This window comes from Centrocercus urophasianus, unplaced genomic scaffold (genome assembly GCF_019232065.1).
Source record: "Centrocercus urophasianus isolate 14NV4802_14NV808 unplaced genomic scaffold, USGS_Curo_1.0 seq_12, whole genome shotgun sequence".
Lineage (NCBI taxonomy): Eukaryota > Metazoa > Chordata > Aves > Galliformes > Phasianidae > Centrocercus > Centrocercus urophasianus.
The window spans coordinates 58,679,084-58,702,933 of record NW_024884364.1 but is presented as its reverse complement, the minus strand read 5'-3'; the positions used below and the strand labels follow the sequence as shown (position 1 = coordinate 58,702,933).

The window sequence follows — 23,850 nt, the reverse complement described above, 5'->3', positions numbered from 1 at the left end:
TTAAAGGCAGCTCAGCTGTCCTATGATTTTGGACATGATGAGAGAACGCTGCATAACTGTGTGCTCAAATTCTCCTTTTTAGAAAGAAGTTGAATACAGCAGATCTTTCTTTCGAACAGTAATTTCAGTATGCACATCATTGCTTTCTTGTGTATTTGTGCTCCTGCACCCTCAGTGAGGATTTTAGTGGCTAGAGTTAGGGTAGCATGGTTAGGTTGCGGTTGGACTTGATGATCTTTAAGGTCTTTTCCAATCTGAGCTATTCTATGATTTTGTGAGCAGATGAACACATGGAACTAAGCTGGAAAAGTGGTTACAAGGTCCTTTAGAAAGCAATTATCTCTTTTTTTTTTTTTTCCTGTGTATAATGTTCATACCACATTAGTGTTGACAATGTATAACTCATACTCTTGCTTTGCACACTGATTCTGTCTAAAACTTGTCATATTATATGAACATACATACAGACAAAATAAACCTGCTGATATTGCACCACATAACAGGTGTTACAGCTGCCACTGCTGCCTGTATGTGACACAGCATCCAAGATACAAGAGATGTAAGATCAAAGTTCAAGAGATGCACCCAATCTCAGTCCTGCAAGACCTCTCTGGGACCTGAAATAACTGCACCAAGACAAGGTTCAAGGTTTTGGAATCAATTCTACCCTGGTACAGGGGTAAACAGTTTTGTCTTGCCATCATCACACATCATCTCGTCTTATAAGAAAGAGCAGATAGCAGGGGAAAGTGCTCATGGGCAACAGTCCTCTTTTGGACTCAACAGTTTGCTTTTGGCTGAAATTGCTTTGGGGATGCTGTAGCCTGTTCAGGATCACACCCAGCCTGTAAGCACACACATCATTCCACTTACATAACTTATTAGTTTGCTATTGTCAGCATCTGAACATGACACCCCTTGAAACAACGAAAGAAGGGTCCACACACATTCTAAAATCAATAACGATTTAGTTTGTTCAACTATAGACTTCCTCCAAGGAGGCTCCAGGAACATCCTGATGGGTATCTAGAAAGGAAAGAGCAGATGGGATTGGAACTGCCCAGTAGGAAAGACTCCACCATTTCATGCTGAAAACCAACAGCAAAGGTGAACACAGAGGGCTTAAGAGCAGATGCTAAAAAACGTGAAGCCTAAACCCACTATCACCAATTTGTTTGCATGTTTTCTCTTCTCACACTGTTCCTGTTATGTGGGCAGGTACATGGCAGCGATGTGCACTCACATGTGTTTGCAAGATGGCTAGTGAATACACACAGCTGATGACTGCTGAGTGCTAAGCAGAAGCAGAGCCTAAACACTTTTGCTTCCAATTCCAGTTCTGAGTAAATAAAATAAAAAATAAAATAACATAGGGTAGTGTGGAAACTTCTATGGATGTGAGGATTTTATTAAAGAAATTGTACAGATGAATTACCAATTGGCAATTTCATACTACTGATATACCTAACAAATATTCAGATAAATTGCCAGAAATTGGTATGCAGTTTTATAGTGCCTAAAGTTAAACTGCTCTTAATTGTAGTTCTATCAGCTTACACGTATTCATTTCTCTAAAAGATCAAAATATCCAGGAAAAACAACAGTACAGATAAATCAAGACTGAATGAATTAATTCATCACAGCATCTGTAACATTCACAAAGAAAATGATCTTCTCATGATTTTCTGTTTAGGTTGATTTCTATTTAATACTGAAACAGGAAAATAATAATAATACTAAATATGTTGCTGATGACTTGAAAAGTATGTATATAGCTCATTGTGTATCATCATCAAATACTTCCCAAAGAAAATAAGTATTAAATGAAGTGAAATAAAAGGGCTGTTAGCTTCACTTTTCAACGACAGTCTATTTTTCCAGTGCACTATTACGGCATCCTCTGAATCCTCTGAATGAACATCATTCACTGCTCATGGCTTTCAGACAGAAATCTAGAAGGAAATAGTAAAAGTAATCCCTGCTCTTTTATCACAGAATGGTTTGGGTTGGAAGGGAGCTCACAGCCCAGCCATGCCCAACCCCTGCCATGGACAGGGCTGCCCCCCACCAGCTCAGGCTGCCCGGGGCCCCATCCAGCGTGGTCTTGGGCGCCTACAGGGCTGGGGCACCACAGCTTCTCTGGGCAGCTGTGCCAGCGCCTCACTGCCTTCTGAGTAAAGAATTTCCCTGAAACCTTATCCAAGTCTTCTCTCTTTTAGTTTAAAGCCATTTCCCCTTGTGCTATCCCTCACAGCCCATGTAAAAAGTCGGTCCCTCTCCTGCTTATAAGCTCCCATCGAGTACTGGAAGGTCAGAACGAGGTCTCCTCCAATTATAGGCTTTGAAGAAGAGGCTGAACCATAACTTAAACACAAGCTTTGACGAAAAACTTGCATCAGATGCTGTTAGTTTGTTTAAGGAGAAATTTCCTCATCTTTCACATTACGTCAGCAGTATTGTAAAATCCCTGTGTTCCACAGCATATCAAGATTATGGCTACGCACTACCAGAATAACACCAAAACTCTCCAGTTTTAGTCACTGAAATTAGATTTCTAAAAAACAGCATTCTCACACGTGTATTATTTTGCACTCAAATTTATATCCCTTATCAGCAGAAAAAAAATCCTTGAAATATGAATCTACACTTCAAAAACCCAATTCCACTGTTTTTATATTAATCTGTAGCTGTAGAAATCAGTATTTATAAGGAAGACCCTTCATCGTTTATTTTCCAAGTGCATACACAGCACTTCTGAAAGCAGCTACTTTCATTAGGTTGCAAACTGCTCCATCTTGTGGTGAAACAGCAGCACCAATACAAATATCTCTAGTTCCTCTGTACTGTGGGAACCAGTCAGAAGGTAAACTACGAGAAATCAATTGCACTGATACATTCTATTGGACTTGGAGCCAACTTTGGTAGTTTACCCCAAAGCAAAATATCAGTGTGGTGGAGGGGAGAAAAAAAAACAATCAAATCCATACGAACCACAGCATGCAATGACCACAAAGTACAGGCTGCTCATTTCCTTCTTATTTCCTGCAGTCAGAAAACGTTTTCACGTTTCAAGTATGTCATTCTTACAGCTTTACTGCCTAATACTTAGGTAGCTGAAAAATGATTTGTCATACTTACTTGTCTTTAAAACACAAGATTCTTGCCTCTTATTCTCTTATTATTTTTTATATAGGTGCAGCTAACACCTTTAAGTTCACATGCTTTGGTGTGTACGTAAGCATGTGGTGTACAATGTAAACACTTGGTATTCACATCAAAAGAATCCTTACATTCCTGTCTTAGAATGGGTATTTACTGAATGCTTTTAATAAAAGTCACATTATCATGCAATACATGAACAATTTGGAATTAAATTAGCAGAAAGGCTAGTTAAAGTGTTTTCCATTTCCACTAGTGTAAAACACTTCTCATTTAGCCTCAACTTGCTTGTCAAAGAATCAGGTGAACTGTCTCAGCTGTTAAATTCAGCTTGAATAAATCACATATTTTGAATGAGATCAACTACTTTAGTGATGTGAAACCTATCAGTGACTCTAGAGAGAAATCAAACCCAAGTTTACTGAGCATTCTCAATAAACAAATACAAGTGAAGTGGCTCTATGGAAGCAATCAGAAACACACCTGTCAAGGATGCACCCTGCTCTCTTTTATTCAGCCTGAGAGATCTACGTGTTTGCTGCTGCCTCTTGAACGGCACTTTGGGAAAACAATGGCCCAACACAGATCACTCAGCTATTTATCAGCTTCCATGCTCTGCGAGCAACTTCTGTTATCACTGAGGTGTAATATTTTGGTATCTACAGCAAACGTGAGGAAGGGCTGTGTTCTCATCATACTCAGAGAAACTTAGGGCCCTGTTGTTAGAGTTACCGAGGTATTTCTTGTCTGCTTTCCCCTGGCTTGATGAACATTGTTTTCTTTTCCACTGTAGCCCAGTTCATATGGGAAAGATGAAAGATATGCTTTTCCTGGAAGCTGTGTGTATTTGACCTCTGTCCCAGGAAGGAAGACGGAAACAAACCGAAATTTTGTGCTGATCTATTTTGGCAGGGTACAATTATAGACAGGAGGTGGGCTGCACTGTCATCACCTCCCGCTTCTGATTTTAAAAAAAGAAAATTCTGACTGGATTTGGCAAAGAGTCCAATGTTATCTTTGTGCATTAGCCATATTCAGAACTTGCCTCTTTGATCGGATCCCTTGAGATTTGAAAGGGTGGAGAAGATTAACTTCAGCCTAACCCCACTAGCTGTTTTTGCAGTTGATGGAAGAAAAAACCCTGACTCCTCCAGAGGGTGATTCAGAGCACCTAAAATTAGATGCTTAATATGAATCACTTCCTCCTTAACTCTGGGGAGTATCCTGGAGGCAGTTTCCACCATCAGCAGTTAGCCTTTGAGAACGTTTCCCTATCAATATCCCCTCAACAGCTGTCAGTGTCATTCTAAGTAGTTTCCTCAACTCCACCACAGCTTAGGTTGAGTTCTGTGGATCACTCATCCTCACATACCTGAGATGCAAAAAGGAAGGCACTTCAACACTCAGCCAACACCTGTTTAGGAGCTGCCTAATTCCAGAACTTTGATAGCCGAGTCACTAAATGAGCAGGTTCATTTTTCAAAAATGTACAATCCACCAACAGTTTCACAAACTGTTATTGACTTCAGTAGAGCTAGAAAGCCGGCGCTCAGAATTTGTTATTTCAACAAATTGTGTGACAATTTTCAATGATTTAAAATTAATTTTAAGAAAGCTATTTGTTGATCCTTAAGTAGAGAACACGCTATTTTTAACTGTAAAAAGTCTTTATTGTTAAATATATTATCCCACAGTTTTAAATCGTGATTTGCTATATGCTTTGAAATTCTTGGAGCATTCTGCCTCTCCTGAAATACTCAGACTTATCGCTTTTTCCAGGTGAACTTTCGTCGTGCTCCCTCTTGGCCAGGCTTCTTCCTCTCCCTCACACGTGGATCAACTGTCAGCAGCCCAGCTACAACACAGAGAAGCACCCACTTGTTATTAGTTTGTACGTGAATTACAGCACCTACAAGGATAAAGGTCCTGTGTAAAACAAGCTAAAAGGGATCCGTTTCATAAGTTTCTCCAGTTCGGTTTCTTTGGTAACTGAACTTTCTTCACGTTTTACTTTATGGACATTAAGAAATTCCATGACATCCCATTACAGATTTTGTTTAAGCCTTTAGAGCAACGGTCTCTAACTTTCTAAATTGCACACTCCTATCTGTAAAAGATTTTTGAGCAAGCACCTCAATTAAATATATTCATTCATTTACTAATTACATATGTGCACTACTGAAGTTCTAGCATTTTATTTCCTGTATCACAAGGGATCTTGTGCACTCTGTTCAGAATTATGCTGATCTCCTTAAAGGTACCAGACTCATTAAAATATCAGTTGACAAGAGAATTCCCAGCAAATCTCACTTATTGATACTGAACAATTATAATCAGAGAATCTTGTTGCAAAAACACCAGCACAAACAGAGCTTTACATCTGCTGATGGCAACAGAGTGGAAAAAATATTAACTGTTTTGCCAATAGTACACAAAGGTAATCCTTACTAGTTTGGAAAGAGCATAGTTAAAAGTTCCCTGTTCATAATTCTGTATTTTCTGCAACAGTATTGCATCTAATCACTCCGAAGTATCAAATACTGTAGTTATTCCATCTTATTTAAGTAAATTGCCAACTTTAATGTAAGAGAAAAGAAACTCCTTCAAGTCCAGCTCATTTCATATTGTATGTTTATGCTCATTATTATCTCTTTGAAGCTACAGTGCTTAAGTTTGAGAATAAAACTTTCTGTATGTGAAGAAGACACAACTATGCAAGTAAAAGGAAATACAATTTCAACACCCTACAGCTCACAGTGCTCGATCCAGACTTCTTTGATACTGAATCTACAAGCTCGTTCTGTGATTTTACGTAGATGCAATATAAGCTGCTTTACAGATCTAGCAGAGGTCATGAACAGATGGAAAAACTCTGAAGTCGTCCAAAATGTATACAAAGGATGCTAGGAAAAAAATGAAAACAATTCATGAAGTCAGAGCCCATTCATACAGCATACAAGGTTTCACTGGGATTATTTATTCACATTTGCACAATCTGCTCCTTAATTACTCTTGCATTAATTCACTTAAACTAGAAACACACTGGGAAACACTGAAATCAAGTCTCCATTCCCACCTTGTCTCATAAATTCCACTTCTTTTTCAGTCACAAAACTTCTCAAGGCTTTTGCAGTGGCTAAACGTATTGCTCCAGCCTGTGATGATCTTCCTCCACCAGAGACTGTGCAAATTGTGTCATGCTTTCCAATTCTGTCTAGAAACTGGAAAGGGAACAACAACTGTTCTCTAAAAATAAAAAAATAAAAAAATACTCATAATGGATTCAAACTGTATATGAGGTCGTTGTGTACATTTTCTATCACATTATACACAAAGCCAGTTAACTTTAAAATAGATATTCAGAAAGGTATTTACATCCCTGAGGTATCACTGAAATAAAAGAGATCAATACGGAATTAGCAGCAATTTTCAAACTGTCAATGTTAAGTACCTGAAGTTCAGTTTTGCAATTAATTTTGTCTTGCTATTTATCTGTGCATGCCAAGATCTGGATATTACAACTGAGAAATCTCTCATCCTATTCTTCAGCTCAGAAGCCAAAGGTTTACCAAAAGGTTGACAAAGAAATGTTTCTATCCTTTTTGAGAAGTCTTCTCTATAGCAAGCTGTGCACATCATTCAAAATCTGAACCAACATATGAAGTTTCCCACCTTGTTTGCTTCCACTATACGACTGAGTAATTACACATGAATATAATGTGCCAATCTCTCAGGAAACACTTCAACACTTTTCTTTTTTAATTATCATTTCTTTAAATTAAACTGTGAGTCCTTTCTAAATCTACCAAAATTCACGCTCTTTGTTTCTGCACCCCTGCAGAAAGGGAAATGAGAAAGAAAACAAGGCTTGCCAATCAGTTCCTATATTACTGACTCCTGAAAAGTAGGAGGAAAATAGATTAATCTTCATAAAATAGGCAGTAATACATAAAAAAAAAAAAAAGATAGCACCAACTCTAGAATATAGAACTGAAACATAATTGCATAGCATTACTTCTGGTGGAATGTTTTCAGTACATTAGAAATACACAATTTCATCGTGCTCTCACCTGTCCTGCAGGACTGGGAAGTAACGTAAAACATCTATTCCATTCACTGTAATTTTTCCAGTCCCATTGCCATAAACTACTGCAGTAGCTCTTGATGTTTTTCTCACACCTTAAATAAAGAACAATCTGTTACGTGCCTTTAATTTTCTAAAGAATTTCAAGTACCCAAGAAGTCAAGCTGATCTTTACACTTCCATACAATATCAGACGTTCCATTTTGGAGGCTGATGCAGCAACAACAACAAAAATGGGGGCGAAGGGGAGGAGGAATAAATACAAACTGATGATGAACAATCAGTTTTAAATATATTTTGATCAATGCTATTAGGGGTGGGAAAAAAAGTGAATTGATGTGGAGTTGTTTAAAGTCTACCTCCCATAAGTTCAGAAGGTCAGGACACTTTCTGGACCTGGCAAGATCAATGTATGCAAAAATTAACTGCTTGCTCAACACCTATGCACAATTTCAAACTTTAATGACTTCACAAAAAACAAATAAAGTTTAAAAATATTCACATGGAAAAGGTTAACACTAACTACACTGGTATAAGCAATGCCTGTGCAACATTTAGCATTGCTTCCTCTGAAATTACTAGATGCAATTCAGATTCATGTTAAAATATAAACTCTACCCTAAAGCCTCAGAACAATCTTCTGTAGCACAAAGGAAACAATCATTGTTATAATGAAAGAAATTAGACATTTTGCTTAATTTAGAGGGATGATGGGACACAAACAAGACTCTTCTTGAATGTATTACGATGGCTTTTCTTAAATAAGATGGCTTGTGTAAATACAGTAACTACTATTCTGAAGACACCACAAAAAAAAACCCAGTGTGGATTAAATTCCAGTTTGCCTCTTTCACACTTCTTTGTTATCATGTCATCTTGAAGTCAACTCAGCGAAAACAGTTTGCCAGCCATTTTGGTTCTCAAGTTCATAAAATTATAGCATGGCTTGTGTTGGAAGAAATCTCAAACATCACCACCTGGTTCCAACCTCCCTGATGTGGGCAGGGTTGCCAACCAGAAGATCAGACTGCCCAGGAACCCATAGCCTGGCTTTCAATACCTCCAGGGATGGGGCATCTACAACTTCTCTGAACAGTCTGTTCCACGGCACCCTGTGTGAAGAACTTAGGAAGAAGTTCTTCCTAACACCAATCTAAACTTTTCCTCTTTCAGTTTAAATCCATTCTCTCTTGTCCTAACACTATCAACCCACATGAAAAGTCTGTCCCCCATCTGTATGTAAGCTCCTTTCAATGACTGGAAAATCACAAGGAGGTTTCCCCACAACATTCTCTTCTCCAAGCTAAACAATCCCAACTCCCTCAATCTTTCGTCACAGGAGAGGTGCTCCAGCCCAGTTAACAGTACTCATCCCTTCTAAAAGTACAGCATGAAATATGTATGTGAATGCACAAATCTGCATGATTTGTTCAAAAGGTCTTCAGACATTCCTATCTATGTTGTTGCTATATTAGTTTTCCCAGACAATTACTCTTGGCTCTTCTCTAATATCATCTCCGTCCCAGCACCAGTGACTGATTCCTGCCTGTCTCATAGTGCCAGCTATCAACCTGCTTGAAAAATCAAGCTTCCTAATTCTCTGCATTTTCCTCAGCTGTTTGTGTACACTGAAATGCCTTGCTACTTATTCTTCGTATCTTCAAAATTCTCATTTGAGAATTTGAACTCATTTGAACCTACACAAGCCATGCTAAAACTTACTTGTAGGTCTCCAAGCACACCACTTTCATACAAAACATCAGTGTTGTAGCCACGGAACTCTGTGTGTTTGTGCTCCTCTCAGCCCTCTCTCCATTATGGTCAACAGACAACTTTTCACAGTAATTTTTTTTTTAATTGTATTTGTAGAACAAGGAGGTCCTCCCTGCAAAGGTCTCAGAACTCACAGTTGATACACTGTGCCAAAAACTCTGACTTTGTCTCTATCATAACTCAGTGTTTTAGCACATCATTAACAATTACATATCCAATATATATGTAAGTATATAAAAAGAAGCATTCACACCGAGTCACGCACACATTCACATTATAAAGAACATAGTGAGAAGAAAACAAATCTGCACCGACCAACTTGAAGTTATTACCTTCACCAGTGCTGAAGGCCACTCCTTGCTCATCATACTTCAAGGGCTCAATAGATACTTTTTGCAACTGCACAGCAATTTCTTTGGAAAACTTTTTAATATAATTCTCCTCGATGTCACCGCATGGCAACGTCATCAATTTTTCTAGGAGTCGAATAAACCTTGAGTACTGTAGACAACAAGACTTCATTAAAGGATGCAAGTGTAATTGCATTTGCTAAAACTTTCTATTTTTACATACTTGATCTTTCTACTTCACTTTTATTGATGATTTCTGACAAGATGACACTTCTGCACCTACATGCTGATTTAAGAACAGCATGCAGATGCATCATTTTTTGTGTGACTAAAGATACCTAGTTCTTTCTTCAGGCAACAACAAAGCATTAATTCAAAGTATAACCAACCCCTTCATAATACAGGATTACTGTATTAGAATGAAGTTCATCTCACTTTTAAAAAGAAAACATTGAGGGGGTCTTCATTCTTTTATTATTATTATAATGGCAAAAGAAAAAGATTTTCATTTTCAGTAAGTCAGCACATTCATTCACTTGGAAGTAATTTTATTTCACTAAACTGAACCTCTTAAATGATTATATTTCATAATATATACAGGAAATACCTATCTATCTATCTTTGGCTGTTCAAGCTGAGTTACTTTAATGTTTATGATTTCCTTTAAAACCTAACAATCAAGCTATTTAAAAATTCAAGAGATACTTGACTTAAAGGGCAACCTCTTGAGATAAATTATCCTTTGCTACTGTGTGGTTCTCTCTCCCCCTTACAACCCCTCCAAAGTTCTTCAACATGTGATTAAAGAGTAAACACCACTGTGTTAACCCCTTTGTGCTACAAGCTGGGATGTCCCATTAAGCATTACTGGCCAGAGCAACAGATAGCTAGTCACAGGGCATGAAGGTATGCCATCTTCTAAAATGGATTTTTCATACAGACATTGGGTCTTTATTCTTGAAACTTCCTTTACTTACAAGTTCTTATTCAAGAACTTATTTTTTTGTTCTGCTTCCAGAATTTTCAGCACAAAATTATTCTTATTATTATTTTTGTAATCTAGCAACAGACTCTGGAGTTCTGACATCACTCAATTTCTACCTTATGATCTGACACAGATCTGTGGTAAAGCCTTCAAAGATGAGGAATATGAATATACTAAGGTTTAACTAATACAGAGGCTGCAGGTGAAGAAAGCTCCCAAGAGTTTTTTTCACATACACAGTATGAATAAAAAAAACCCAACAATTATGATTTTGTCTAATAAAGCACACACCACAGAAAACTTCTTTGCAGTGGCAAAATAAAAGAATTTGAGCAGGTAACACCAGCAGCTCATTCTCAGCTTCAAATACATTTAAACATCAGCGGTTGTCCTATAGGCTGAGACTTTGTGGTTTTACATTCAAGAGGCCTAAACATAACATAAGGTCTTTTTTTCCCACCCAACTACTGCACAGTCTTTACAGATGTGCTGTGTGCAAAAACCAATCAAGAACACTGAACTGATTGTTGTACAAGCAGATCAGTTCCTGGGACTCTAAGAACAAAACCAACCATCCCAAATGCAGAAGCTACAGAAAACACTGAGCTTGTAACTACTTCTATTAGAAGCAAGATAGGTGAAATCTCCTTGGTATACCAGAATGGAGATTTACAACAGCAATTTCAAAACTTAGACTTGAGGAAATGAATCTGCTGAAGACCTTTAACTTTACCCATAAACAGCCAGCTATCAGCAAACATGTTACTGTTCTGTATGACAAATGAGCAAGGGGCATCTTTGCTACTGTTGTACTATTTTTGTAATGATATTGTCCAAAAGGGATTCAAGAACACAGTAGGTGGAAAAAAAAAAATACTTGGGATGCTCAGATTTGTGTTTTATTTGTTTTATTTATTTTTATTTTCTGGTACTATCATATTCAAGCTTGAACTTCCAAAACAAACCTGAAGTTGTTCAGTCACACAGTTGTTACAAAACCTAATGCTGTTTAAAAAGCTCTAAATAAGAAAACAAGATGCAATATAAAGAAGTACTCTGAATCTGTGATCAAACAAAGTGATGCAACCTACTGATACTGGGAAAACTACAGAAAATTTTCTCTCTTCTCCCATACTTCCTATCAAGAATAACCAAGGAGCCATCCCAGATCAGACCACAGATAGTGCAGCCTTATATCTTGTTTCTGATATTTGATTCTGTAGCCAATCACTAAGAAAATGAATTCTTATTTCTGACCATCTTTCTCTGTTACTTTTCTATCACTTAGGAATATTATGCCAAACATTCTCCACGGGTTTATCATTTAACACACACAAATCCATTGTGTTTCTCATCTTTATTGTAGAGAAGAGGTGAAAGGGTTTAGTCCCATTTTTTCATCTGTAATTAGAATTTCTATTATAAGTTGTCACTGTGCTCAATCCCTGACAACACAATTAGATGACGAGTGCTTTTACTCCAGACCTCACAATGCCACCAGAAGAAAAACTAAGCTGTGTCAGCTTTAAGTCAGGGTTAGAAAATCCTAAATTGTTCTGTACTGTGGTACTTCTAAAAAAAAAAAAAAAAAAAAGAAAGAAAAAAAAAGGGACACTGGGCACTTTTAAAGGCAACATGAAATCAGTGGGATAGTGCTCTAAGCATATATATTTTCATAGGAAGGTTGACAGATCTTTTAAAGAACACCTGCCTCTACGTAGTACCTCTTAAAATCAAAAAAATGCACGGAGTCTGTGTTTTGAAGACACAAGCCTCCTTAAGATTAGAAAGATTAATTACTTACATCATCATCTGACAGTTTTTCTAACAACATTCCTTCCAATTCTGTCTTAGTCACCCATCTGCTGCCAACCAGGTTTCTGTTAAAAATATCACATATATTCTCCCCTTAATTAACCAAGCAATTAGAGTTGCATCACAAAGGACCACACTTACAGTCTTAGTTCAGAAACACATTTTCCATCACAAATGAATACAGATCCCATAGGAAAGAGGATAAGGCCTATGTTGATTTTCAGAGATATTTTGAAAGGAACAGCAACTTCACATATGGAATGTATCAAATTTATGTATTTCACCTGCATTTTTCATATTACTGAAGTCTCATACAGAGCAGGAGTAATCTTGTAAAAGTAAGCTACCTACTCCACAGCTTAAAATTTAGTTTACACTGGTTTTTAGTTTTAGCTCTCTGCTTAGAAAAGCCTGGCTTACAAGCAACAAAGAAAAAAATAAAAGGCAGGGTGTTAAAAAAAAATCTGAAGCATCAAAATTTTGTCTGTGCTCTTCAATACCAGAACTCCTTTAGCAGTAACCATGGTCAAAGTAACAACATACCTTATCTTACTGACTATGCAATCTTGATATGCTCAGTACAATAACTGTACTGAAATGATTGCAATCGCACAGATATTTTCAAGAAAACAACCTCGTACACAGACGTTAACACAAACAAAAAAGTTTGCAACAAGTCTTTGGGAAACAAGTATCACACAAAGACTGACAATACAATGCCAAAGTTTCCCAGTAAATTTAAGGCAAAGCAGTAGCAGCAGCTTTCTCACATCTGTAGGTCGGGGTTTTTCTGTGGTTTTCTGCTTTGTTTTTTAAAAGAAATTATCTTAATGAACAAGATCTGATTCAGAAAAGCATTCCTACTCAAGGTGATTTTGAATACTACTTATAAAGTATGTTTCTAATGTTTTTCTAAATCAAAAGAAATGCTGGTTCCAATAGGAATTTAAAGAAGTTCCCAATTCTGATAAACTCAAGTATACAGTACATGTACTTACAAATAGCTACTTCCTGTGAAATCAGTAATTTATTTATTTTAAATATATGAAAAGCTATAAGCTTAAGTGATTCAAGGTCAACTTCCAATCCTTCAGTTAATATTACAGTGTGTCCATGATAGATTGTTTTCTGGAAAAAATAAAGATTTCCCTCCCTCTCCTACCTACCTTGAGGAGATAAATTATCCAGGCTAATCTCAGAGGAAGTACCACATCCCTTAAATCCTTTAAACTCTCAGAGCTTTTATAAACATAACAGAAGGAGGGGATAAAAACAAACCACACTTTCAACCCTCACTACCTTTAGGTCATTTTTCACATCAGTAAATCCACCATCTGAGCTCTGCAAGGAGTTAGGTTATTTTTCAGCAGTATACACCAAGCAACTAAATTCATTTGTTCTCGTCCGTTTAGAAACTAGCATGAATCTATGACAAAACATACTGTGGCTCATAGGATGCTATATAGATACCATGAAGAAACATTAACTTCTTAAGTAACTCTTATTTAAGATAGAAATAATCTCAACAAGTTTAACACTTTCTCTTCCTCAAACAAATGGCTGAAAAAAAGACAAGCCAACATGATCTGCAGCTAAAACCACACACATCTGGCCAGAAAATGCAGAGCAAGAACAAAGAAAACAATTAGGACACTGAAAAAAGAGTAATCACGCAAAAAAAAACCCACACTGAAATAAGGCTTCTAGCTGTATCCAAAAGCAAGAACACAGCTTAAGAGAAGCAAATAGTTATTAAAGCATACACTCATTTCAAAGAGCCGTACACATGGAGAAACCAACTACAGCATTCTCCACAACTTGTTCTGGTTAATATACATAAATACATATATAACTTCTCTACCCAGTGGATAGAGGTAAGCTGAAGAGCTTGCTGTGCTCACCAGAAAAGTTAAAGAAAGAAGAGAAACTTAATTCAATTCCTAGTAATGGTGATATTTACACAAACTCAAACAAATAACTCTTCTAAAATGACTATGGTTTTGACAAGCTAGATTTTCAAAGCCTTTAAAAGAAAAATAACAAAGGATTTTTTTGATTGTCTTCAAAGAGGTATTGGTAAGTAAAAATACTCAAGAATTGTAATTAATGAAAAACTATTACAAAGCTCAGCTTCGGCCTTCAGATTTTTCCAAGAATCAAGCAATTTATTTGGTATTTACAAAGGCCTTGTTTTCTCAAAGAGCTTACCACCCTTTCAAAAATCATTAATGAAGAAATAACTAGAAAACTTTACACAGACACAAGGAACCCTGCATACCCTCTAAATATTTTCAAGATGCACTTGCAAGAGAGCTGTGATGTGCTGGAACAGGCTGCCCACAGAGGTTGTGGATGCCCCGTCCCTGGAGGTGTTCAAGGCCAGGTTGGATGGGGCCCTGGGCAGCCTGGTCTAGTGTGAAATGGGGAGGTTGGCGGCCCTGCCTGCGGCAGGGGGGTTGGAGCTTGATCCCTGAGGTGTCTTCCAATCCAAGCCATTCTATGATTCCATGATTGCAGAAGTTTTATAGAGGACAGAACATTGGAAAGAACAGAGAGAGATATTAAAGAGCAACAGAAATAGCTGGGAGTTCCCCAACTTCAGGAGTAAGCAGTGAGTACTCCACACATATGGATTACAGACAGACTTTTAAACCTGACATTAGCATACAAATGTTAGCCAAGTAATCGGAAAAAAAGTCTGAAAATGTATGCAGGCAGGATGGGGGAACTACACAATGTGCCAAAACAACCAAAGCATTTCAAGAAAATTAATCTCAAGATCCATTCCAACTGGAAACTTACTTTTTCTCCTTCTGCAGAGAAAAGCCCTGAGCAGCCAGTTGGTCTTGATGTCTCTGAACATTTAGTAGTTTTTCATATGTTTCCTAAAATATAAGGAGAATAATGAAATGCATTTCCCATTCAATATTAAGTGCATTTTAATAGCAAAGTCTTTGTTTTCACTGTCCAAACATCTAGAATTCAAGACAAACAAGCAGAGCTCTAACAAATAAGATTTAAAAAGTTACATTCAAGCTAAATTTGTGAACATTTAGTCAGTATATATAATATTTTCGTATGTGATTCAATGTAGTTAATATTGAATTCTGCTGTTTTTCTTCAGTGTTTGTTGCCCTCTTAGAACACAGAGCTCATACAAAAATTCTGAAATACATACAGTAAAACAGCTACATCTGTATAATGGATGTGTCTCCAAAACATAAAGCACAATGATTTCAGCAGAGCATCCACGTTTCAGCTTCTTCAAAAAATTGAGAATGTTTAAAATTGCAGATTATTTCATTTAGCAACATTTTTGTACATTTAGATCGTCTGTTTTAACAGTGGTTTGTATCAGTCAGAATTCCCTGTTACCGTGGCACACTCCCAGGGACAGTTACACATTAACATACATTTATCAAAAGCAGAATTTCTGCTCTTTCAAACATTGCAGACATATCAGCTCTGAATTTTTTGCACAACTTTTCTTTCAGAGCAGTCTCCTTGCTATTCACAGCTATGCATTTCCAAACCATGCTGCTGTGACAGTGATTTATAACTTCAGAAAACCGAAAGCAAAAAATACTCAAAAAGCCATACTGAAAATATGACAGGAGTAATATTTTAATGAAGTATTTTCACTTTTCTTCAGTTCAGAAACTTTCAAAATGTTCTAAAATTCTACATCCAGTACTTTGAATTACAAAACTGATTTAAAACACAAGTTAATATTCTGAGAAATAATTACAAGTAATACTGAAGAAAAAGAACTTTTGCACTACAACAAAGTTAATGAATGCTAAATCATTTACTTCCAGTAAGATGTGAAAACACAAAGCTTGTAATCAATTCTACATACTTATATTACAGGAGAACAAATCAGGAGAAGAAATGTGAGAAAACTATGTACTGTCAAAAATTAACCACTGCAATTCTATTCTTAACATAAGTAATATTGTGATTTGCATCAGGATGCAATGAAACTTCTGCAAGTTTACTTACTTTTCAACTTCTGCAAGGCGTTGAAAACACACAAAAAAAACCCCATCCTGCTTAGTTATAAGCACCTACTGCCCAAGCTGATTTATCCACTAATAAAAACACCTGCACACTGACTAAAAATGTGCACTGAAAACATATGAACTAAGAAATGATTGGTATCTGAGCTGTATACAAAGTATTTAAAGGAGGACTATTCTGAGGCCTGTGATGCAGATCATAGGCAATATTTTTAACAAGATTGTGAAACAACAGTATTTTTTTTTAATAACTCCACAGTACAAAATCCTGAACTGACCACTTCTTGAGGCAGCACAAGAACTCACATGTTACAGTAGCATGCCTTGAAGAAATCCTTCAATTTTGACAGAGATAACTCTTTGGGGGAGGAACTAGGAAAATTTCTCAATTAAAAAAAGCCCATTTATTTTCACATAGATGGAAGAATATATAATAGAGCATAACAAATCATAACTTCAAGGATTCCCAGCCCTCAGAAATACATATATGGATCTGTAAGATAACAAGGTATGGTAGCACCACTTTGGGCAAGATTCACTTCACACCAGCTCTAATAAACTTAACAACTCTACTTCCAAGCAGACTGCTATGCTGAAATGATTAGTTTTTATATAGGAAAAGCAGATGCATGGTTTGGGCGAGTGGGCACGACGTATGCCTGATATCAAGAGATTTAGTATGCATTTGTAATTTCACACGAACAGGAACCAGGAACCTTCTGCTCCAGGTAGGGAAAAGAAGGACAGAAAAGTTTTGGCTGCAGATATCTGCACAGAACTAACTGGAACAGTGGTTTTAGGTTCCAGTGAGCTTTATGAGCTCCCATAGGTGGCAGTCATCAAATGAGGCATGGAGAAGATACTTTGGACATTGAGAAGACTTGTCAAATAATCAAACAGGGTAATGGAGTATTAGCTCATAAATATAGATTTATAGGTTGGGCTTAGGTTGGAAGGGACATCAAAAGATCATCTAGCTCCAACCTCCATAGTGGGCAGGGTCATCACAAATACATACATGGGGTTCTCACTCATGTGCCAGCCCCTCTGCTTATCTCTTGGAAGGCATGCAGTGCCACCTTCCTAACTGGCAAAGAAGTCAGCTCTGCCTACTCATCAACTTCCATCATATTCATGACACTCCTGCATATATTTTTAATTGGTTTAGTTTTATTGGGATAGATTTTTTACTGAAATAAATAAATAAATAAATATATGCACCAACAAAAGCCTAACCCAACTATATCACAGCTCTTGAAAAGTGCTACTGAAATATACATGTAAATAAAATGAGGCACTGGTTGCCACCCACCAATTTTTAGACTCAGAAATTCATTGTTCTAACCAAAAAATTCACAATTATTAACTGTTCTTTCCTTAAGACACTCCATAGGTACTCCCAACCAGGGCATGATTAAGTTCTAAAAATGTGCACTTGCAGGAATTGAGAAGATCTGTTTAAAATGCTTTGGCTAACCTGCAGTGCTAATTTCCACTGAAATTAAAAAAATATAGTAAAATACTTTCATGTGCAAAACAAATCAGTAACGAAAGTCAATTTGAATCTCTTACGAGATAGAATTTTGCTCTGAAGTACCGAAAAAAAATGAATGCAAGTGTTTAATCTCTGTATAGACAGTCAACAGACTAAAAGAACCACTCACGTGTGCAGTAAAGCATGTGGGTGATTCTTTGCAAAAATCAGGAATTGTGTGTAATGCCCAATAATTTATCTGACAAATCTTCACTCCCCAAAGGCTAAAGAAAGCGCCTTGAAGGCACGCTTGCATTTCCAAAGCTGGCAGGTGAAGATTTTACCAATCACTTCAGGATTCAATAGTCCAATTCATGAATGTACACATCTGTGTGTCTTGTAAACTCAGCTATTACACAATCAAAATAGCTGATTTTACAAGATTGGCTACGAACTGAACTGCTTCCGTATCTAAGAGAACGATCAAATTTCAGACCCATGTAAGGATGCAGCCTTTTAAAATAAGAACTAATATTCTTTTATCCTGTATAAAATTTTAGAAAGAAATTAGCAAATGGAAACCCAGAAGACGACGTGCTTTTATGTTGTTGTTTTAAATGGAAAATATCTATTACAGCATTAAATTGTAATACTTTGGATTTTGCAAAGTCATTTTTACATAACATTTTTACACTGCATTTTGCCTTTTTGCTTATGTTTTTTCACTTCAGCACGTAGGGTTTTTTTAAGAGTTGAAATGCTGTTACATGCATTACCTACTATTTCTGATATTTCTAAAAAAGTAAAGCAGCAGTTATATAAAATTACTATTTTGCTGCATACAGAATTGTACGAAGAGCCCATTGTCTGTTATTCCCCACATTACAAAAATATGACCATATCATCTCTGAAAAACTTGTAAGTTAAATGATGATTAAACATACTGCCAAACATCTGTGAAACTGTTTCATGCAGTAAGAATTTTTCATCTATCTGAAGAAAAAGAAACTGGTCTGTCCCTACAGCTAAACTTTATTCAACAGGCAGAACAAAGGAATATAAAGTGAATAACCTTTATGAGAGTTCATTTAATATTCAAGTCATAGCAACGCATATATTGGCTGTTACAACATGTGAATACACAGTATTTCTAATTTCACTAAGTGGATAATATTATTTACTAGCATTAACTACATAAACAATGCTGTTAACACTGATGCCACTGAAAATTAATAAAAGTGAAATTCTGCAGGAGTCTATGCAGTAATTAACAGCCACAAATTCAAGCTAAACATTATGTTTATCCGATTTCTTAGACTTAATGTAGCAATTTAAAAGGACATCCTCAAACAGAATTGATCACTTAAACCAGACTGTATTAATGTACAACCCCTTTTTTTTTTCCTAGCCAAATTAATTAGCTTTGAGATTTAAAAACACATTTTCTTAAATAAACATTAGCCTAATAAGAGGTTAAAACAACACCGGGAATTTCATGCAGATTTCTTCTTTAATTTGGCTGACTAAAAAAAAAAACAAAAAACAAACCTTAAATCTCATTTAATGGATTCAGGCTTATTGAAGTCTATTTAATGAAGATATTCAGAAACATTCTAAGAACACTCCAGCACTTAAATATCCTATACTAATGAAATTTGTGTTTGTCAAAGAGGTTTTGTTTGAAGGTGGCTGCCACTGTTAGAAACAAGATGCACACTATTCTCTTTGAGATTTCCAAGGCAATCTTGCATACTCTAACTACTCAGAAGAGCTAAAAATAAACTTGTGCTCCTTGTAAAATTTGTAATTTCTTCATTATGATGGAATGCAACAAAACATCTTGCCCTTGGGTTGCTCTGTTTCAGCCAAAACAAATGCAAATGGCTTGTCAGATGACAGCTGTTTGATAAGGCTCCTCTACAAGACCTGCATGCTTTACTTTTTTTCCGTGAAACTTGGGATGAAAGGCAGAAGGCAGGAAGAGAATTAATGTAGCATACAGTCTAAAGGCAATGCTACAACCGTGATTAAGTAGAAAAGTTAAAAGGCACAGATTTTCCACAGCCTCGCTGCGTGCAACCCATCCGTGTAACAAGTTGACAGGCCTAGCGCGTCAGCTCCATCATCCTCTCCGACAGCTAAAACGCAGCACTGCATCCCTTTTCAGAGAAAATTTGCGTCTGCACCATGAAGCGTTGTACATTATTTCTTAGCACTGCAGGGGGCTCAAGTCCATATGGAACCTTCACAAATATTACCACAGATCAAACCAGCGGCGTTTCGAGGCAGATTTGACATACCTATTTAAATGAACAGCAGGGGTCCTCGGGCTGCCTCAGGCTGTGCAGGAGAAAACCTCTGTGGAAAGCCTATGCTGCAGCTCCATTACTCAGCAAAGACACACTCTACATTTATCATTCATTTCATTTCTGCCAGGGCAAGAAGCTCATTTGCCCAAGGTCAACAAAAAAAAAAAAAAAAAAAGAAAGAGGAGGAAAAGAGTGGGGGGAGCTGGTTTTTATTCTCCTAAAGAAATAAATATACCTGACAAGTGGGGATTTTGTCCTTTGGGTACACAGAATACAAATACCAGATAATTCTAATGAAAACACTACACTCCATAGATCTACGCACTGACTTCGATAACATTTTTTTTCTCTTTGGAGAACAGACTAATCACAGAATTTTTTTTAAGACTGTCAAATGCGGAAAAAAATCCAAAATGTCTGTGGAATTAAATTCTTTGGCATACGGCAGCATTTCTTTCATCTTCTCTAAGTACACATAAGAAACAGGCACATCTTTATAAACTCTTCTAAAGAGACAGATAATGTTTGCCCTACTGATGGTCACAGATATGAAGTGCCTATTCATAACCCACGTTAGGACTTGGGGCCTTGTTATGTTCAGATAAAGCTCCTATCGTAAAGGTAAACAGATGCAGATCTTTTACTCCTGGAACCATGCTAATCAGAAAAAAGCCTCAAGTTTGCATGAATGAAACAGTCTCAAAAAAATCAATTAAGCAGTTTAAATGCAAATTTTCTTCACACTAAATGTCAGCACAAATAACGTTTCCTCTAGCTTTGCCCTTCAAGGGAAAAAAAACAATTTTTTTTTTTCCAATTTTATCCCACAATGATTTCTCTAGGACTAGCTGTTTTTGTTGTCTGTGCATTCTCCACTACTAACCTTATGCTACTAAGTGGGTACAGCCTACAAGAAAGCGTTCAGACTATTCAGATGCAGATCTCAGCCAAGATTGAAAAACAAATCAAAAATTAAGCAGCAACTGTTACGTACTCTATTCTCCTAAGCGTGACATTAAAACACTCCTAATAACAGACATTATGACAAAAATATACATTGCATCTATCTTCAGTGGTTATATGGCCTCCTGTGAAAATAAAGTAGGAGCTCCTGACGTGCATCTGTAGAATAACATGTACTTGACTTGCAACTAACATTATTTACTATAGATTATGATGTACTTACATGCATTAATGAGTAATACGATTGCTTGCCAGTGTAAAAGAGAAAGTGAAATGGACGGCCATCTTCTCCCCACTGGATTTCTAATGAAAAGCATGGTTAGACAAGAAAGTAATACACACACACTAAAAAAAACCCTTTGTATTTAATTGCAGTTATAAACCTCTTTCGTAATACTGATTACCTTTTTAAGTATCAGAGAGCAAAGACATTTCATAAGTATTCAAATTGTCTGGAAATGCAGTGATTTAGACTACCTTGTTAAAAAGCAATCTCTAGCTGTAATTATAGTGATGTAATATAATACTTCTAAGTATCTCCTTTAATGTGAAGAAATTTCACATGTATGCCTTAAAAAAACTTCAACAGACTGTACTGTTGGAATTACAGATGCAAGCATTCACTTCAGAAATAAGTAAAAATTAAGAGAATTGAAATCCACATAATGCCTGTAAAAGACTAAAGATCAACTGCCCTGGAAAAAATGCTTTAAATGCAGAGCACATTGTTTATTAGCACAACATATCTAAATCAAACCAATTACTTCTTGCAGGTAACACAACTTCAGAACTTAGGAGATTTTAAGATTTGTTCATGTTGATGCCTTTGGGCTATATTAAAACAGAAGACTGATGCTATAGTTTACATAATTAGTACAGGAACAAAACATTCAATTCAGCACATCCAGTTTATTTTTGTCCATTAAAAAAAGGCTGTTTAAAGACACGAATTTCAATCTAAGAAAAAATAACAGATTACCAAATGTAAGCGTCTTAACATGACACCCATCTCTTCCAAATAAAGAAAACTAACAAAAATAAATACCTGTCTGCTTTTTAAAAACTGAACTGCAAAGAAATTTCCAGCCATTTTATCCAGTAAAGTTCACAGGAAGCAATCTATAAGCTACAGACAAAGATAAGACTCCAGAACCTGTCTTGGATAGGTAAATTGAATAAGGATTCCAACATTAAGTAGGAATACAACAGAAGTGTAATGCAAAGGTGCAAATTTTACAAAGATAGAAAAAATAAAGGGGTTTTTACCCACACATACACACATACATATGAATTTCCATTAACGTGGCTATGAAGGCATATTTAGTAGAAATGACTATCCAGGACACATTCTGAAGGATAAATTTATGGCTTTGTACTTAAAATTCTTAATGACACAATGAACAGACAGTCAGGCAACACTGCCTTTAAAAAAAGTATATTGAAAAGTGCTATTTTTGAGACATGTAGATTCATATTAATTAGCTCATACACTTCTTAGGGCAGACTTAGCAACTCAATGAATTCTTTGGCCCTGAAAGAACACAGTAGTAGCTTAGTTCATGCTAGACTCATTTCAGTCTTATCCTTTTGCCTTCTACTTTGTATTTCATGTAAGGGGTTAGTTAGATATTAATGCATGATATCATTTGATAGCTGACATCCCACGACTTTTGGCAAAGTGACACCTTTCTAGAAGACGCACAAAGCATCAAGAATCTACTGACTCCAGGTACAGTAAAAGGAAGGAAAGAAAACGCTAAGATTTTGCTGGTACTCAGAAATATATATATATATATCTGTGACTTAATAGTTCAGTGCATAAAGAATTCCATACCTGTGCTACTAGTTCATTTTAAATGTCAGGAAAATAAAACGAACAGCAATATCTTTTAAGTATTCTTTATAAAATTAATTTGGTGATTTCAATCAGGTTCTCACCAAGCAACATGCTGCCATGTCACTGATACAAACAAGACTTCCTAAGGTGCCTCAGGAAGGAAAACCAAAGAACATGGATTAAATGCAGAGTTATGACTTTCAGGTAAAAAATAGGACATAATGGGGTGAGTTTACCCTCACACCACTCTCTGTTCTCTCAAATGACAATTACAAGGCTTAATTTCTCTGTTTTTACAGCACCAAAGTCAGTAAGAAAGCCTTTGGTTTAAAATAGCAGTAACGAATATTTTATGGATGTGACAGACAGCACTGTCAAAAAAAGCTACTGAATACAACAAAAGCTTTTCCTGTAACTTCAGTGGTCTCTGCAAGTCATTCTACATACTGTTTATTTTTAAACAGGAAAAACATTCATCTATGGTCAGTTCACAAGTGCCTGAAAGGACCAGAATCCAGAAGTTTTTTGGTTTTTTCATCAAAAAGCTCTCGTACTAGATCAGCTTTTGCACTGCTCATTAGTAACTCCCCCCCTCTCCCAAACACACTCATTGTTCCTCACCAGAATAAATCTATGAAAGGCATTTTAAACACACAACAAACCTGTAATACTTATAAGTAAGTAAATACAGAATCATGAACACTTACTCCTCTGTTCTGGAAAAATTTCGTTGGGATGCTGCAAATAAATAAATAAACCAGTATCATCAAAAGGAATAGAGTTATTTGAAATACCATGCTAAAGTTATTCAAAAAGGCAACAAAAAATCCTACCTTCATCATTGGTCTGGCTCGTTTGTCGAATAAGCCCGAAGGAAAGAGATAGGCAATAGCTCTCTGAAAACAGAGATCACATATGTAATTTTTCCATAAAAGCAGCATCAAAACACTACTTAGGTTCTTTGTTGTAGATAAAATAGAAGCACTGCACACATATAAGAACATCAGTAACAAAGATTACCGCGTGTCTGCTGTGCTGAAAAAAAATTTCCTCAGAAATCCTCGGGAAAAGTAAAATCTCAT

The 23,850-nt window shown here is 36.4% G+C and overlaps 1 protein-coding gene across 1 annotated transcript in view; it reads right to left on the bottom strand.

Moving 5' to 3' along the window:
* Positions 1 to 4,807: 4,807 nt before the first annotated feature.
* The window catches only part of MRPS9 (mitochondrial ribosomal protein S9), a 33,016-nt gene continuing 13,973 nt past the window's right edge, over positions 4,808 to 23,850 (bottom strand). The window contains exons 3-11 of the mRNA XM_042810134.1: positions 23,602 to 23,664; positions 23,476 to 23,506; positions 21,155 to 21,234; positions 14,969 to 15,051; positions 12,156 to 12,231; positions 9,349 to 9,517; positions 7,230 to 7,338; positions 6,236 to 6,405; positions 4,808 to 5,014 (exon numbers count right to left, since the gene is read on the bottom strand). Coding sequence (XP_042666068.1) covers positions 4,923 to 5,014; positions 6,236 to 6,405; positions 7,230 to 7,338; positions 9,349 to 9,517; positions 12,156 to 12,231; positions 14,969 to 15,051; positions 21,155 to 21,234; positions 23,476 to 23,506; positions 23,602 to 23,664 — 873 coding nt within the window. The 3' untranslated portion in view covers positions 4,808 to 4,922. The remainder of the gene's footprint in view (positions 5,015 to 6,235; positions 6,406 to 7,229; positions 7,339 to 9,348; positions 9,518 to 12,155; positions 12,232 to 14,968; positions 15,052 to 21,154; positions 21,235 to 23,475; positions 23,507 to 23,601; positions 23,665 to 23,850) is intronic.